The 15484-nt window shown below is 42.0% G+C and overlaps 1 protein-coding gene across 1 annotated transcript in view; it reads right to left on the bottom strand.

Annotated features, from left to right (window-relative positions):
• Window positions 1-15484, bottom strand: part of LOC105551419 (kinesin-like protein KIF1B) — a 172130-nt gene that overhangs the window by 122977 nt on the left and 33669 nt on the right. Inside the window, exons 2-4 of the mRNA XM_011996641.1 lie at window positions 10945-11021; window positions 8579-8758; window positions 5011-5076 (exon numbers count right to left, since the gene is read on the bottom strand). Of these exons, the coding sequence (XP_011852031.1) occupies window positions 5011-5076; window positions 8579-8758; window positions 10945-11021 (323 nt within the window). The remainder of the gene's footprint in view (window positions 1-5010; window positions 5077-8578; window positions 8759-10944; window positions 11022-15484) is intronic.

Below are 15484 nucleotides of genomic sequence, written 5' to 3' on the forward strand. Positions count from 1 at the left end.
CAAAAGAAATCACATACAGAACAAAAAAATTTTTTTTACTTTTATTAAAAGTTCTAAAATTAGAGATCAGCAACCTTTACAAAGTTAAATGCCATAACCCTAGTTTTATTCTATTAACAACACACACAGATCATCACACTGCATAGGGTAGAACCAGCCTTCAGACTTTCTCTGTAAGGGAGAGGTAAACAGATTATCTCTGGAATGTAGTGACTGCTAAAAGATATTTGAGTAGCAATTTATCAGTTATCAATGTTTTTTAAAATGTATACTATTGTCAGTAACTGGGATTTGCATTGAGGTTACTCCAAGAACTTGGAAATAAGACTTCTATTAGAGTTAAAACCAAGGAACAATATAAATATTAGAGAGCAGAGAAGACAAAACAGACAGGTGATGCTAATTCTTTAAAGCTCACCAAACTGTTACTATGGACAATGTATCCACCAGAAGAGATGAGGGTTGACCAGCATGAAAGCTGGTGGTGGCAGGACCTATCCAAGATCTGTGAGGGAGAAAGAAGCCTCAGACAACACACTTGTCTGAGACATAAATTCTTGTCTCATTGGCAGGACCATTCGATCATGGTGATTAATGCATTAAGCTATCATTTCTTAACCTGGGGCAATTAAACACGTATCTAAGCAACTCCTCTCCCTCTAATTCCATGCACACCAAACAACCAACAGGGTTCCAACAGAGAGGTCTGTCCACAGAGAGATAATATATTAAATAGTCTTGCAAATGGCTTGAGTGTTCTAGCCTTAGTAATAGTTATTTCTCACGGGAAAGTTAACAAACCAACAAGTTGGTTTCATAACATCAGTCAAATGAGCTTTACTCAAGTCTTAACTTTTAAGGACAGTCCTTTTCTTGATGAATCTACAAAATCAGACTTCTAAGCAAACAAGGCTCTGAACTAGGGTAAATTCATCACAATAGGCCACATTATGATGCTACCCAGGAAACAGATCCTTCTGTATCATGGAGCTATTCAAGCTTACACTACAGCTCCTGCATTTTTAAACTTTAAATGTCTATGGACACATTTTCAGAGTATCTGGAATGGAACCTTAATTCCATTTCTATTGCCGTTTTCTTTCATTCAGTCTCTAACTGTATTTTTATACTGTATTTTATTTTTATTTTTATATATTTTTTGAGACTGTATCTTACTCTGTCACCCAGGCTAGAGTGCAGTGGCTCAAACACGGCTCACTGCAGCCTCGACTTCCTGGGCTTAAGCAATCCTCCTGCCTCAGTCACTGGAGTAACTGGGACTACAGGCACATAACACCACACCTAGCTAATGAAAAAAAAATTTTTTTGCAGAAACACGGTCTCACCGTGTTGCCCAGGCTGGTCTTGAACTCCTGGGCTCAAGCAATCCTCCCATCTCAGCCTCCCGAAGTGCAGGGATTCCAGGCGTGAGCCACCACACCCGGCCTTATTTTGTATTTTAAAATCAATTAAAGGTCGGACGTGTTGGCTCACGCCTGGAATCCCTGCACTTTGGGAGGTTGAGGTGGGCAGATTGCTTCAGCTCAGGAGTTCGAGACCAACCTGGGTAACATGGTAAAACCTCATCTCTACCAAAAATACAAAGAATTAGCCAGGCATGGTAGTGTGTGCCTGTGGTCCTAGCCACTCGGGAGGCTGAGATGGGAGGATCACTCAAGCCCAGGAGGTTGGTGATGCAGTAAGCCGAGATCATGCCACTGCACTCCAGCCTGGGTGACAGTGAGATTCTGTCTCTAAAAATAAATAAAACATAAAATAAAATAAAATAATAAAATCCATTTTAAAAAAATTGAGAACTTGGCCAGATGCAGTAGCTCATTCCTGTAATCTCAGCACTTTGGGAGTCACGCACTGTGGCAGATGCTTGTGGTGCAAATAACTCAGGAGGCTGAGGCAGGAATATCACTGAGCCCAGGAGGTCAAGGCTGCAGCGAGCCCTGTTTGCACCCTTGCATTCCAGTCTGGGTAACAGAATGAGACCTTGTCTTAAAAAAAAAAAGAAAAGAAAAAAAAGTCAGGTGCAGTGGCTCACACCTATAATCCCAGCACTTTGGGAGGCCAAGGCAGGCGGATCACGAGGTCAGGAGTTCGAGACCAGCTTGGACAACTGGTGAAATCCTGTGTCTACTAAAAATACAGAAAATTAGCCAGGTGTGCTGGCAGGCGCCTGTAATCCCAGCCTCTCAGGAGCCTGAGGCAGGAGAATTGCTTGAACCTGGGAGGCGGAGGTTGCAGTGAGCAAATACCATGCCACTGTACTCCAGCCTGGGTGAGAGTGAGACTCCGTCTCCAAAAAAAAAAAAAGACAACCCTGAAAGCTAAAGTAATTAATCTATTATGAGAGTAAAATAACAGAACAATAAATATTCTTTCTGACAGCAAGTCATCCTAGAAAGTGAGATGATTCTTCAATCATTGCTATGTACTTAAATGTGTACATACAATCCTGAATCCCTGGAATATATTACATCTTTTGGAACACTCGTCCCTTTTCACACAAATGTGAGACAAAGAGAACCCAAATAATCTGGGTAAAAGTTCATGTGCTTCATTCCTTATTCTGATATGTGAATCCATCCAAAGCCATCATTTCTTTTACTTCTGCACTAACCACTCCAGATGCGACCTGGCAAATCCAACTCACTGAGGACTGTTCTCTTACAGGCACTAGGCAATTGGTATACATCACTAAATAAAACAGACAAAGAACCCTCCCCCAGTGAGCTTATGCTTCTAGCAAGGGACACTGATCATAAACAACAAACATAAAAAATAAGTAACTGAGAAAGCATGTTAGAACATGATGAGTACGATGGAAAAAAGAAAATAGAACAGGGGAAGAGAGCTCAGGATGTGGGGTAAAGGGCAAGATACAGTATTAAATAAGGTAGTCAAGGTAAGCCTCACTAAGAGTGTGTGATTTAAGCAGACTTGAAGAATGTGATTTAAGCAGACTTGAAGAACGTGAGAAACTTAAGTCAAAATGACATACAAGCGAACAACATTTCAGGCAGGAAGAGAAGTAAATGTAGAGGCCTTGAAGCAGGAATGTTTCTGGTATGTTCTTGAAACAGCAAAAAAGCCAGTATGGGTGAAGCAGAGTAAACAGGGAAGGAAGTAAAAGAGGCAGGTAGAGAGGTCCCGCAAATGTAGCAAGAAACCACAGTGTCAATTAGGAACCTATGCTCCACTCCAAGTTAAGCCTGGGAACTCGAATAAGAAAGAAAAGAGCATCTTCTTTTATTATCTGTAAGCTCAAAAATTCTATCACCTGATTCAAAAAAAGTATAACTATGGGACAAGCAGAAAATTCATTTTAATGAAAATATGCTTAGGGCAGCACATTCTCTTTTTGGTATATGACAGTCACAAGACAGAATTCCTTAGAATTTACACATTTATGCAACACCTTATAGGTGAAGAAAAAACTCCAAAGCAATTAAATGAATTAACTAGGAATGAAATGCTGTAAGCCTACAGAGAATCACAACATATGCCAAAAAGAAAAGAAAAAAAATCTCGAGATTGCTTAAAAGGCAGCCTATTTTTTCAAAACAGACTCATGGTAACAGAACACTTTAATAATTTCAGTTACTATGAAAGCGAATACCAAAAAAGGGTGTGGTGGCGGGGGGGTGAGAGAGAGAGGGAGGGAGAGAGAGAAACAGCAGTTATTTTCTTTTTTTTTTGAGACAGACTCCAGGCTGGGTGCACTGGCATGATCTTGGCTCACTGCAACCTCTGCCTCACCGAGTTCAAGGGATTCTCCTGCCTCAGCCTCCTGAGTCACTGGGATTACAGGTGTGCACCACCACAGCCAGCTAATTTTTTTGTGTTTTTAGTAGAGACGGAGTTTTGCCAGGTTGGCCACGCTGGTCTCAAACTCCTGGCCTCAAGTGATCCATTCACCTCCTGAAGTGCTGGGATCACAGGTGTGAGCCCCAAAACAACTTCTTAAAGCACATACAAAACAGAAAGAATATTTATCAAATAAGTAAATGTGTATAAAGTAATTCTATAGACTTCATGAAAGAGCCAGGGTAAACACAGGATGGATAATTACTTTCCAAGTTTTTATTAGCAATTTAAAAAGTAGGAAAGGGGAAGATTTGATTATATATATTTAAAACCTATGCCTGTCAAAAACCATTATTAACAATATTAAAGGAGAAGAGTTCCCACAAATGAATCAGAAAAACACTGTGAACCCAATGCATACGAACAAGCATATGCATAATTTATAAGATGTTCAACCACACTAATAATCAAAGAAATTCAAATTTAAGTAAGAGAATACTTACATTATCAAATTAGCAAAGATTAAAAAACTGAAAAATGTTGGCAAGGACACAGTGGGTGCTTACACCCTCCTGATGTGATTGAAAACTGTTACACAGCATTACTTTCCAAAAAGGCATTTGGCAATTCAAATGTATTATTTAAAAACCAAGAAACATACAAAAGATAATAACTGAAAATAAATGCACAGACTTATCAACAAAGATTTAATTGTGGCTGGGCTCAGTGATTCACACTGTAACCCTAGTACTTTCAGAGGTGGAGGAGGCAAGATTGCTTGAGCCCAAGAGTTCAACACCAACCTGGGCAACATAGGGAAACTCCATCTCTACAAAAAAATCAAGTATCCAGGGGTGGTGGTGGCACACACCTGTTATCCCAACTATTTGAGAAGCTGAGGGGGTAAGATCGCTTGGGCCCAGAAGGTCAAGGCTGCAGTGAGCTGTGATCATGCCACTGCACTCCAGAGCCTGGGCAAGAGTGAGACCCTGTCACCACCAGGCACTCCCCCAAAAAAAGATTAAAGCAGGACACTATTCATTATACCCCAAACCCAGAAACAGCCTAAAAGGACAAAAATGAAGGAATGGTAAAGTGATCTGTACCACAGTCATAATTTGGAGCCATTTAAGTGATGCTTGAGAGAATGGAAAACAAGGGCCTATGGTGTCAACCCACGGCTGTACTCACCTCTACAGAGTAAGACATTTCTTCATTACAGTTGTCATTGATTTTCTCAAAGAGTTCTTCACATAACTAGGGAAGCAGAATGAGAGAGGCATGAATAGCCCAAATGAGAGGAGTATTAAGTTATCCATGCATGCTCAATGAATTAGCCAGACGTCCTTTCTCACTCTGTCTCAAAACATATTATGTCATAAACATCAAGATATGATTAATGCTTAGAATAAAGTCAGTCATGCACCGCATAACCATGATTTGGTCAATGATGGACTGCATATATGAGAGTGAGCTCCCTAAGATTATAAGAAAGCTGGAAAATTCCTATCACCTAGTGATATCTTGATGATACTGACCCTGTGTAGGCCTAGGCTAATAAATGTGTATCTTAGTTTTTAACAAAAAAGTTTAAATTTTTTGGCCAGGCGCGGTGGCTCAAGCCTGTAATCCCAGCACTTTGGGAGGCCGAGACGGGCGGATCACGAGGTCAGGAGATCGAGACCATCCTGGCTAACACGGTGAAATCCTGTCTCTACTAAAAAAATACAAAAAACTAGCCGGGCAAGGTGGCAGGCGCCTGTAGTCCCAGCGACTCGGGAGGCTGACGCAGGAGAATGGCGCAAACCTGGGAGGCGGAGCTTGCAGTGAGCTGAGATCCGGCCACTGCGCTCCAGCCTGGGCGACAGAGCCAGACTCCGTCTCAAAAAAAAACAAAAAAAAAAAGTTTAAATTTTTTTTCAAAAATTAAAAATTTGGGCTGGGAGTGGTGGCTCATGCCTGTAATCCCAGCACTTCCGGAGGCCAAGACAGGCAGATCACAAGGTCAGGAGATCGAGAACACCTTGGCCAACATGGTGAAACCCCATCTCTACTAAAAATACAAAAATAGTCCCAGCTATTCTGGAAGCTGAAGCAGGAGAATAGCTTGAACCCTGGAGGCGTAGGCTGCAGTGAGCCAAGATTGTGCTACTACACTCCAGCCTGGGTAAGAAGAGTGAAACTCTGTCTTAAAAAAAAAAAAAATTGGCCAGGTGCAGTGGCTCACGCCTGTAAATCTCAGCACTTTGGGAGGCCAAGGCAGGCAGATCACTTGAGGCCAAGAGTTCAAGACCAGCCCGGCCAACATTGTGAAACCCCGTCTCTACTAAAAATACAAAAATTAGCCAGACGTGGTGGTACGTGCCTGTAGTCCCAGCTCTCAGGAGGCTGAGGCACAAGAATTGATTGAACCCAGGAAGCGGAGACTGCAGTGAGTGAGACAGTACCACTGTACTCCAGTCTAGGTGACAAAGCAAGACTCTGTCTCAAGAAAAAAAGAAAACTAAAAAATACAAAAAAGCTTATAGAATAAGGATATGAAGAAAGAAAACATTTTTGTACAGCTGTACAATGTGTTTGTGAGTGTGGTTTTTTTTTTTTTTTTTTTTTTGAGACGGAGTTTCACTCTTGCTGACCATGTTAAAGTATAATGGCGCGATCTCGGCTCACTGCAACCTCCGTTTCCTGGGTTCAAGCAATTCTCCTGCCTCAGCCTCCCAAGAAGCTGGGATTACAGGCATGCGCCACCATGCCCGGTTCATTTTTTTGTATTTTTAGTAGACAGGGGGTTTGGCCATGTTGGTCAGGCTGGTCTCAAACTCCTGACCTCTGGTATCCACCTGCCTTGGCCTCCCAAAGTGATGGGATTACAGGTGTGAGCCACCATGCTGGGCCTGTTTGTGTTTTAAACTAAAGGTTATTATAAAAGGATCAGAAAGTTTAAAAATTTTTAAAGTTTATAAAGTAAAAAGGTTACAGTAATTTAACTAACGTTAATTTATTATTGAAAGGAAACTGTTTCTAAAACTAAATTTAGTGTAGCCTAAGTGTGCAGCATTTATAAAGTCTACAATAGTGTACAGCAATGTCCTAGGCCTTCACATTCACTCACCACTCACTCACTGACTCACCCAGAGCAACTTCCAGTCCTGCAAGCTCCATTGTAAGAGCACTATGCAGGTGTGCCATTTTAAATCTTTTATATCATGTTTTTACTGTACTTTTCTAGTTTAGATACACAAATACTTACCATTCTATTATAATTGCCTATTCAGTACAGTAACATGCTACACAGGTTGACAGCCTCGGAGCAACAGGCTATACAATGTAGTCTAGGTATGCAGTAGTTTATACCTTGTAGGGTTTGTGTAAGTACACTCTATGATATTTGTACAACGACAAAAGCACCTAACAACTAATGATGCATTTCTCAAAATGTACCCCCACCCTTAAGTGATGCATGACTATAAAAGTAAAATTTTAAATACAATCTTCTCACTTAATCTTTTTTTTCCTTAAGTTTTTAGGCCCCGCACAGTGGCTCATGTCTGTAATCCCAGCACTTCCAGAAGTCAAGGTAGGCAGATCATCCTGAGCCCAGGAGTTTGAGACCAGCCTGCACAACATGGTGAGATCCTGTCTCTACAAAAAAATTTTAAAGGCTGGGCACGGTGGCTCATGCCTGTGATCCCTGCACTTTGGGAGGCCGAGGCGGGCAGACTGCCTGAGGTCAGGAGATTCAGACCAGCCTGATCAACATGGTGAAACCCCGTCTCTACTAAAAATGGCTGGGCATGGTGGCGGGCACCTATTGTCCCAGCTACTCGGGAGGCTGAGGCAGGAGAATCGCTTGAACCCAGGAGGCGGAGGTTGCAGTAAGCCAAGATGGAGCCACTGCACTCCAGCCTGGGCAACAGAGCGAGACTCTGTCTCAAAAAAAAAAATTTTTTTTATTGAAAAATTAGCTAGGTGTGGTGGCACATTGCTGTAGTCCCAGCTACTCTGGAGGCTAAGGCAGGAGGATCACTTGAGCCTGGGAGGTCAAGGCCTCAGTGAGCCATGATCGCACCACCGCACTCCAGCAAGAGCAACAGAGTGAGACCCCGTCTCAAATAAGTAAGTAAATAATGAAGTTCTTTTTAAATACTTATGTCTTTCACCATTAAATCCTAAGTGAAACAAATAATGAAAATAAAAATAAATAAATATCTATGTCAGAACTCTTCTTCATTCCCAAACAATAAAGGATCAAATCCAGTAATATTAACTGCTCTAAAAAAAAAGAGGGAGAATCTCAGAGTGTTTGACGTTTAAAGTAATAGTATTAAATTAGGAAAATAAAATGAAAGTATCTCCGAATAAGGCTATCAAAAAAACAAAAAATAATCACATTCTTCAGAGGTGATGGAATTTGGAAAAAAATCAGATCAACAATATTCCCCAGGGATCTCCAGGACTTAGAACAGAGCTTTAACAAGCTGGTAACACTTTTCAAATGATAAAATAATATGGTATTGGATATATGGCAAAATCATTACAAAACACTGACTTTCCCACCTTTAATGACAGACATGTGTACATGTCAATCCTTCCCATTCAACTGTAAGCTCTTCTGAGGGAAAATAATGGGTTGTTCATCTTTGTGCCTGACATAAAATAATCCCCGAATAAATGTTCGTCAAATAAAAATAACTGTTAAAGCAATTTAAGACTAACAGTAATAATGAACAGAAGATTTGTGTTTTGTTTTGTTTTTCACCTGTGGAATGATGCCAGCCTGGCTTTCTTCTTGTTTACCCATCATTGTATAAGATTTTCCAGCACCAGTCTGCCCATAGGCAAATATACAGACATTATATCCCTCAAAGGCGTGTAAGAGCATTTCCTTGCCAATGTCATTGTACACACGGTTTTGAGATGCAAAACAGGGATCTTCGGGCTGTAAAGAGTAAAAGGAGAAATAAATGACCTTCTATTCGTATTTCTTCCTATACTTACTTGATTGCTTCCATAATAAACAAAAGCGTCTGGAATCAGAACAGTCACCTAAAATTCACTACATATTTTTTAAGCCCCCTATACACAAGTTTATTTTTCTCATTAAATACACGTGCGCGCGCACACACACACACACACTCACAAACACATGCACTATTACAGTCATCCAGGTCAGTCATACATAAAAATATCTATATAAAATTATCTGGCATGATTACATTTCGTTTTCTATAACCTTAAAGGTATCACTCTTTCATTCACAGAGCCAAGATTTTCTTAAGTGGAAAATGACAATAAAAGACCAAAGGTCAAAGTCCACATATAAAAATACTTCTTTGAACTCACTCCAGCTACTGGGCTGTTTCTCAATAAACATAGCTTTCAGGAAACAGCGTTTCCAATCCCCTTCTCAGTCCCTTCCCTTGACAATTAGGCTTTGTCAATAGTTTATTGACATCTATTCCCCAGGGCCGGGCACAAGTGGCTCATGCCTGTAATCCCATCACTCTGGGAGGCCAAGGTGGGCAGATCACTTGAGGACAGGAGTTCGAGACCAGCCTGGCCAACATGGCGAAACTCCATCTCTACTAAAAATTCAAAAAATTAGCCAGGTGTGGTGGCACCTGCCTGTAATCCCAGCTATTCAGGAGGCCAAAGCAGGAGAACTGCTTGAACCCGGGAGACGAAGGTTGCAGTGAGCTGAGATCACGCCACTGCACTCCAGCCTAGGCAATGCAGTGAGACTCAGTCTAAAAACAATAAATAAATACAAAACAGGAAAAATAAAACCAAAAACATGTAACAAAGTGATGAACGATGCAGAAGTAAACTCTATCAACAATCCGTAAGAAGCAGCAACATTTGGGGTTCCACACTAAGTAAGGGTGCCAGGAAGGGCCCTACTCTGCATTTTCCTAAATATTGGTAATCTTTTGGGGGAATTCCCTTGTGGATCTGCAGCCTCTTTCCTTTTTTTTTTTTTTTTGAGACAGAGTCACCTTCCATCACCCAGGCTGGAGTGCAGTGGTGCAATCTCGGTTCACTGCAACCTCCACCTCCTGGGTTCAAGCAATTCACCTGCCTCAGCCTCCCAAGTAGCTGAGATTACAAGCACCCGCTACCAAGCCCACCTAATTTTTTTTTTTTTTTTTTGGAATTTTTAGTAGAGGCAGGGTTTCATCTTTCAAAATGTTCAAAACCCGCATAGCTCTACCACAATTTAAAAAAAAAAAATTGGCCAGGCGTGGTGGCTCATGCCTTTAATCCCAACATTTTGGGAGACCAAGACAGGTGGATCAGGAGGTCAGGAGTTCAAGACAAGCCTGGTCAACAACAACAACAAAAAAAACAATTTCTCTATAGTTATTCCAATCTTGCTGGCCATTTCCTCAAAATTCAACTTAAAATTAACAGTACTCTAAGCAATTTTAATTTGGCATTTCCGGCCAGGCGCAGTGGCTCACACCTGTAATTCCAGCACTTTGGGAGGCAGACACGGGTGGATCACTTAAGGTCAGAAGCTCGAGACCAGCCTGGCCAAAATGGTCAAACCCTGTCTCTACTAAAAATACAAAAATTAGCTGGGCATAGTGCTGTGCGCCTGTAATCCCAGCTACTTGGGAGGCTGAGGCGGCAGAATCACTTGAACCTGGGAGGCGGAGGTTGCAGTGAGCTGAGATGGCTCCACTGTACTCCAGCCTGGGTGACAGAGTGAAATTCCGTCTCAAAAGAAAAATAATAATAATTATTATTATTATTTGGCATTTCCTAAGATCAATGGGCAATAATGTTGGTAATGAGGATCCTAAGATACTGATAAATAAATCTTTGAGAAATGTCTAAATCAGTATAAATTTAGTGTACATGCAGTGTAAATTTGGTGTAAACTAAATACGTTCTATATGTATATATGTGTATATATTTATGTATAAATGTGTGCATAAACTTTCCATCAACCCAAATACTTTATGAATGAAAATACTACATCACTATATCAAAGAATGAACTCATGCTAGACAACACTAAAGAAGCAAAACTTGGAACTGCTCAGCTAAGAGGAAAGACAAATTGGCAAGGAAAGAGGAAAGGAGGCAGGAGCTGGAAGCACTGTGGCATGAGGGTACTCACCGAGGTATGAGACCAGTAGGAATAGTCGAAGCTGAAGGACTTTGGAGCTTCCTTTGGATTCTTTGGGTTAATAATACCTAGAAGATAAAAACGTTTCATTGTATAAGTCACTCAATTACTAGTTCTTTAGTTAAACACGTTATTCTGTGTGTTCAAAACATCCCAATCAGTAAATTCATACCACTAAATCTGAATAGGGCAACCAAAAATTAATAGGCTTGGCTCAGTGACTCATGCCTGTAATCTCAGCATTTTGGGAGTCCGAGTCGTGTGGATCACTAGAAGTCAGGAGTTCAAGACCACCCTGGGCAATATGGTGAAACCCTGTCTCTACAAAAAAATACCAAAAAAAAAAAAAAAAACTAGCTGAGCATGGTGGCACACGCCTGCAGTCCCAGCTACTTAAGAAGCTGAGGTGGGAGGATGGCTTGAGCCTGGAGGTTTGAGGATGTAGTTAGCTGTTATTAAGCCACTGCACTCCAGCCTATTTTGAGACCCCGTCTCAAAAAGGAATGAATGAATGAAAATAATCATAGTTTTAAGAGGTAATTTATACATGGAACTTGAAAAACCAGACCAACAGCATTAACTGCGTGTTACCAGTATTCAGAACAGACACTGCTATAAAGTAGATGCTCAGTAAATATTCTGTGACAATGTTTATCCTCCTGAGGTAAGTTAGCAGCCAAAATTTGGAAATGAACCACATTTCTATTCTTTTCTTTCTGAAGACAGAATCTTGCGCTATTCCCCAGGCTGGAGTGCAGTGGTGCGATCTCAGCTCGCTGCAACCTCCACCTCCCGGGTTCAAGAAATTATTCTGCCTCAGCCTCCCAAGTAGCTGGGATTACTGGCACCCACCACTACAACCGGCTAATTTTTGTATTTCTAGTAGAGACAGGATTTCACCATGTTGGCCAGGCTGGTCTCGAACTCCTGATCTCAGGTAATCTGCATGTCTCGGCCTCCCTAAGTGCTGGGATTATACGCATGAGCCACCGCACCTGGCCCACATTACTATTTTAAGGCACCTGTTAGGCCTTGAAATACTGGAACACATCAGAAACGGGGCTGGGCGCGGTGGCTCACGCCTGTAATCCCAGCATTTTGGGAGGCCAAGGCAGGTGGATCACTTGAGGTCAGGAGTTTGAGACTGGCCTGGCAAACATGGTGAAATCCTGTCTCTACCAAAAATACAAAAATTATCCAGGAATAGTGGTGTGTGCCTATAATCCCAGCTACTGGGGAGGCTGAGGCAGGAGAACCACTTGAACCCAGGAGGCAGAGGTTGCAGCAGAGGTTGCAGTGAGCTGATATCAATGTACTGCACTCCAGCCTGGGTGACAGAGTAAGACTTCATCTCAAGAAAAAAAAGAGAAATGAAAATTAGAAAATTATTGAATGAGTCCAACTACTATTTGAAAGAAGCTTTTTTTTTTTTTTTGAGACGGAGTCTTGCTCTGTCGCCCACGCTGAAGGGCAGTGGCACAATCTCGGCTCACTGCAAGCTCCGCCTCCCGGGTTCACGCCATTATCCTGCCTCAGCCTCCTGAGTGGCAGGGACTACAGGCGCCCACCACCATGCCCGGCTAATTTTTTTGTATTTTTAGTAAAGACGGGGTTTCACCATGTTAGCCAGGATGGTCTCCATCTCCTGACCTCGTGATCCGCCCACCTTGGCCTCCCAAAGTGCCGGGATAACAGGTGTGAGCCGCCACGCCTGGCCATGAAAGCTCTTTAAAGATCTTACTATGTACTTCAGAAAAGCATTTGGTAATGAAGCATTTATTACAAATATAGTGTTATTTCTGAAATCTAAGGTTGATGAGTATGTAAATGATTAGAGTGTGTGTATGTATGTAATGTAGTATATAGTGGATCACAGACTAAGTCACTTTGGAGTGTAATTAACTGCGTGTTACCAGTATTCAGAACAGACCCTTAGTAGATGCTCAGTAAATATTCCGTGATAATGTTTATCCATCCTAGGTAAGTTAGCAGCCAAAATTTGGAAATGAACCACATTACAGCAAAATTACTTTTTTGACTGAAATGCATGAAATCTCACTACCTACATTAAAAGTGATTTCTCGTGTCATTAATCCAGTCACACTATATTTCAGGGACTGACTATGAATGCTAAAGCTTAATCTTTCTCCCTCACTCATATACACAAACCTTTAGTTCCTCAGATTTCACATGAAACAGAATCTTTATGGCACGTGGTCATGAAATCTCCTCAAAGACTGGACATCTCAACCAATCCACTCCTTTGAGGGAAGGCCACATCCCAGGCTGTTAGTGAGATCAGGATTAAAAAATAAATCTGTCTCAGACAGCTGTTGCTCAGTACACAAATAGCAACAGTTGCTACGGTGCTTAGTTCTCTCTCTTGCTGGATTCCACTGGGCATAGCCACGCATTTATGTTCCAACCTCAAATGCTGACAGAGTATTTATTAATAAAGCTCACACTGTACATAATCATGTGACAAGGAGACATGGTTCTAGAAAGAACATCTCTCCACATGCAAATGGTAATCCAAGCAAAGAAGTGTACTTCTAACCAAAGAGGTATTAAATACAAGATTTAAAAACCAGCTAACATTCACAGAACACTTACTCTGAGCCATAAGTACTTTGTCTAGTAACCTTTTTTTTTTCTGAGACAGGGTCTCACTCTGTGGCCCAGACTGGAGTACAGTGGTACAATCACAACTCACTACAGACTCAACCTCCTGGGCTCAAGTGATATTCTGTGTCCCATACAGCCTCTGGAGTAGATAGGACCACAGATTCATGCCACTACACCTGGCTAATTGTTTTTATTTTTTGTAGAGATGGGAGTCTCACTATGCTGCCCACGCTGGTCTCGAACTCCTGGGCTCAAGCCACCCTCATGCCTTAGCTTCCCAAAGTGCTGGGATTACAGGTATGAGCCATCACACCAGACCTACTAACCTATTTGATGCTCCCAAGCACTCACTGAGGTAGATGTTTCATTACACCCATTTTACAGATAAATAAACCATCTTAGAGAGGTTAAATAAGTTATTCATGGCTCCACAGCTAGCTAGTGGCAGATTCAGGATGCAATTTTGGAGAGTTTGGCTCCAGAGTTCACACTCTTAGCCAAGACACCATCATTTAAATGCTTATTCCCTACATGCAGCATTGTCAAGGCTAAAGGCAGGAAGGCATTTTCATGGAAATACATGTGCACACGTACATGTACATGGCCACCCCGCTAAAATCATACTATAGGCATTGTTCAAAACACTCTTTATGGGCCGGGCACAGTGGCTCATACCTGTAATCCCAGCAGTTTGGGAGGCTGAGGTGGGCAGATCACCTGAGGTCAGGAGTTGCAGACCAGCCTGGCCAACATGGTGAAACTCCATCTCTGCTAAAAATATAAAAAATCAGTGAGGCGTGGTGAGGCACGCCTGTAATCCCAGCTACTCGGGAGGCTAAGACAGGAGAATCACTTGAACCCGAGAGGTGGAGGTTGCAGTGAGCCAAGATCACGCCACCATATTCCAGCGTGGGCAAAAAGAACAAAACTCTATCTCAAAAAAAAAAAAAAAATGTCTTTATGGCCTGGCTCGGTGACTCACACTTATAATCCCAGCACTTTGGGAAGCTCAGGCAGGAGGATCGCTGGAGTACAGGAATTTGAGACCAGCCTGGGCAACATGGTGAAATCTCATCTCCACAAAGAATACAAAAGTTAGCTAGGCATGGTGGTGTGTGCCTGTACTCCCAGCTACTCAGGGGGCTTAGGCAGGAAGATCACCTGAGCGCAGGGAGGTCCAGGCTGCAGTTAGCCAAGATAGTGCCACTGCACTCCATCCTGGGTGACAGATTAAGACCCTGTCTCAAGTAACAACAAGAACAAAAGAAAAAACCCACAAAAACAAAAAATTCTCATTTAAAAGTGGAAACTGATGGCTGGGCACGGTGACTCACGCCTGTAATTCCAGCACTTTGGGAGGCCGAGGAGGGTGGATCACTTGAGGTCAGGAGTTTGAGACCAGCCTGGCCAACATGGTGAAACACCATCTCTACAAAAAATACAAAAGTTAGGGAGGCATGGTGGTACGCACATGTAATCCCAGCTACTTGGGAGGCTGAGGCAGGAGAATTGCTTGAACCTGGGAGGCAGAGGTTGCAGTGAGCTAAGATTGCACCGCTGCACTCCAGCCTGGGCTACACAGCAAGATTCCATCTCAAAAATAAATAAAAATAAAAGAGGGAACTAGGAGGACTATAGTTCCTAAAAGATGAATGACCACACAAACTCTACCAAGAAAACGGAAATGAGTGTCATATTGTGTGAGTCAGATTCTAGGTTTCAGTAGCTTAGCAATAAGAACAATGATGAGACAAGACATGCCCTCTGAGGTAGTCCTCACCGCTCAAAAACATGGTTATAATAAACACTCCTAGCCTCTAGAAAATTTGCTGTCAAAAAACTTTTAGGCCTCTGCACCATAAGACAGGGCCAAAAAATAAATGATAAAGCTTTTTTTTTTTTTTTT

The sequence above is a fragment of the Mandrillus leucophaeus genome, unplaced genomic scaffold (genome assembly GCF_000951045.1).
Source record: "Mandrillus leucophaeus isolate KB7577 unplaced genomic scaffold, Mleu.le_1.0 Scaffold52, whole genome shotgun sequence".
NCBI lineage: Eukaryota > Metazoa > Chordata > Mammalia > Primates > Cercopithecidae > Mandrillus > Mandrillus leucophaeus.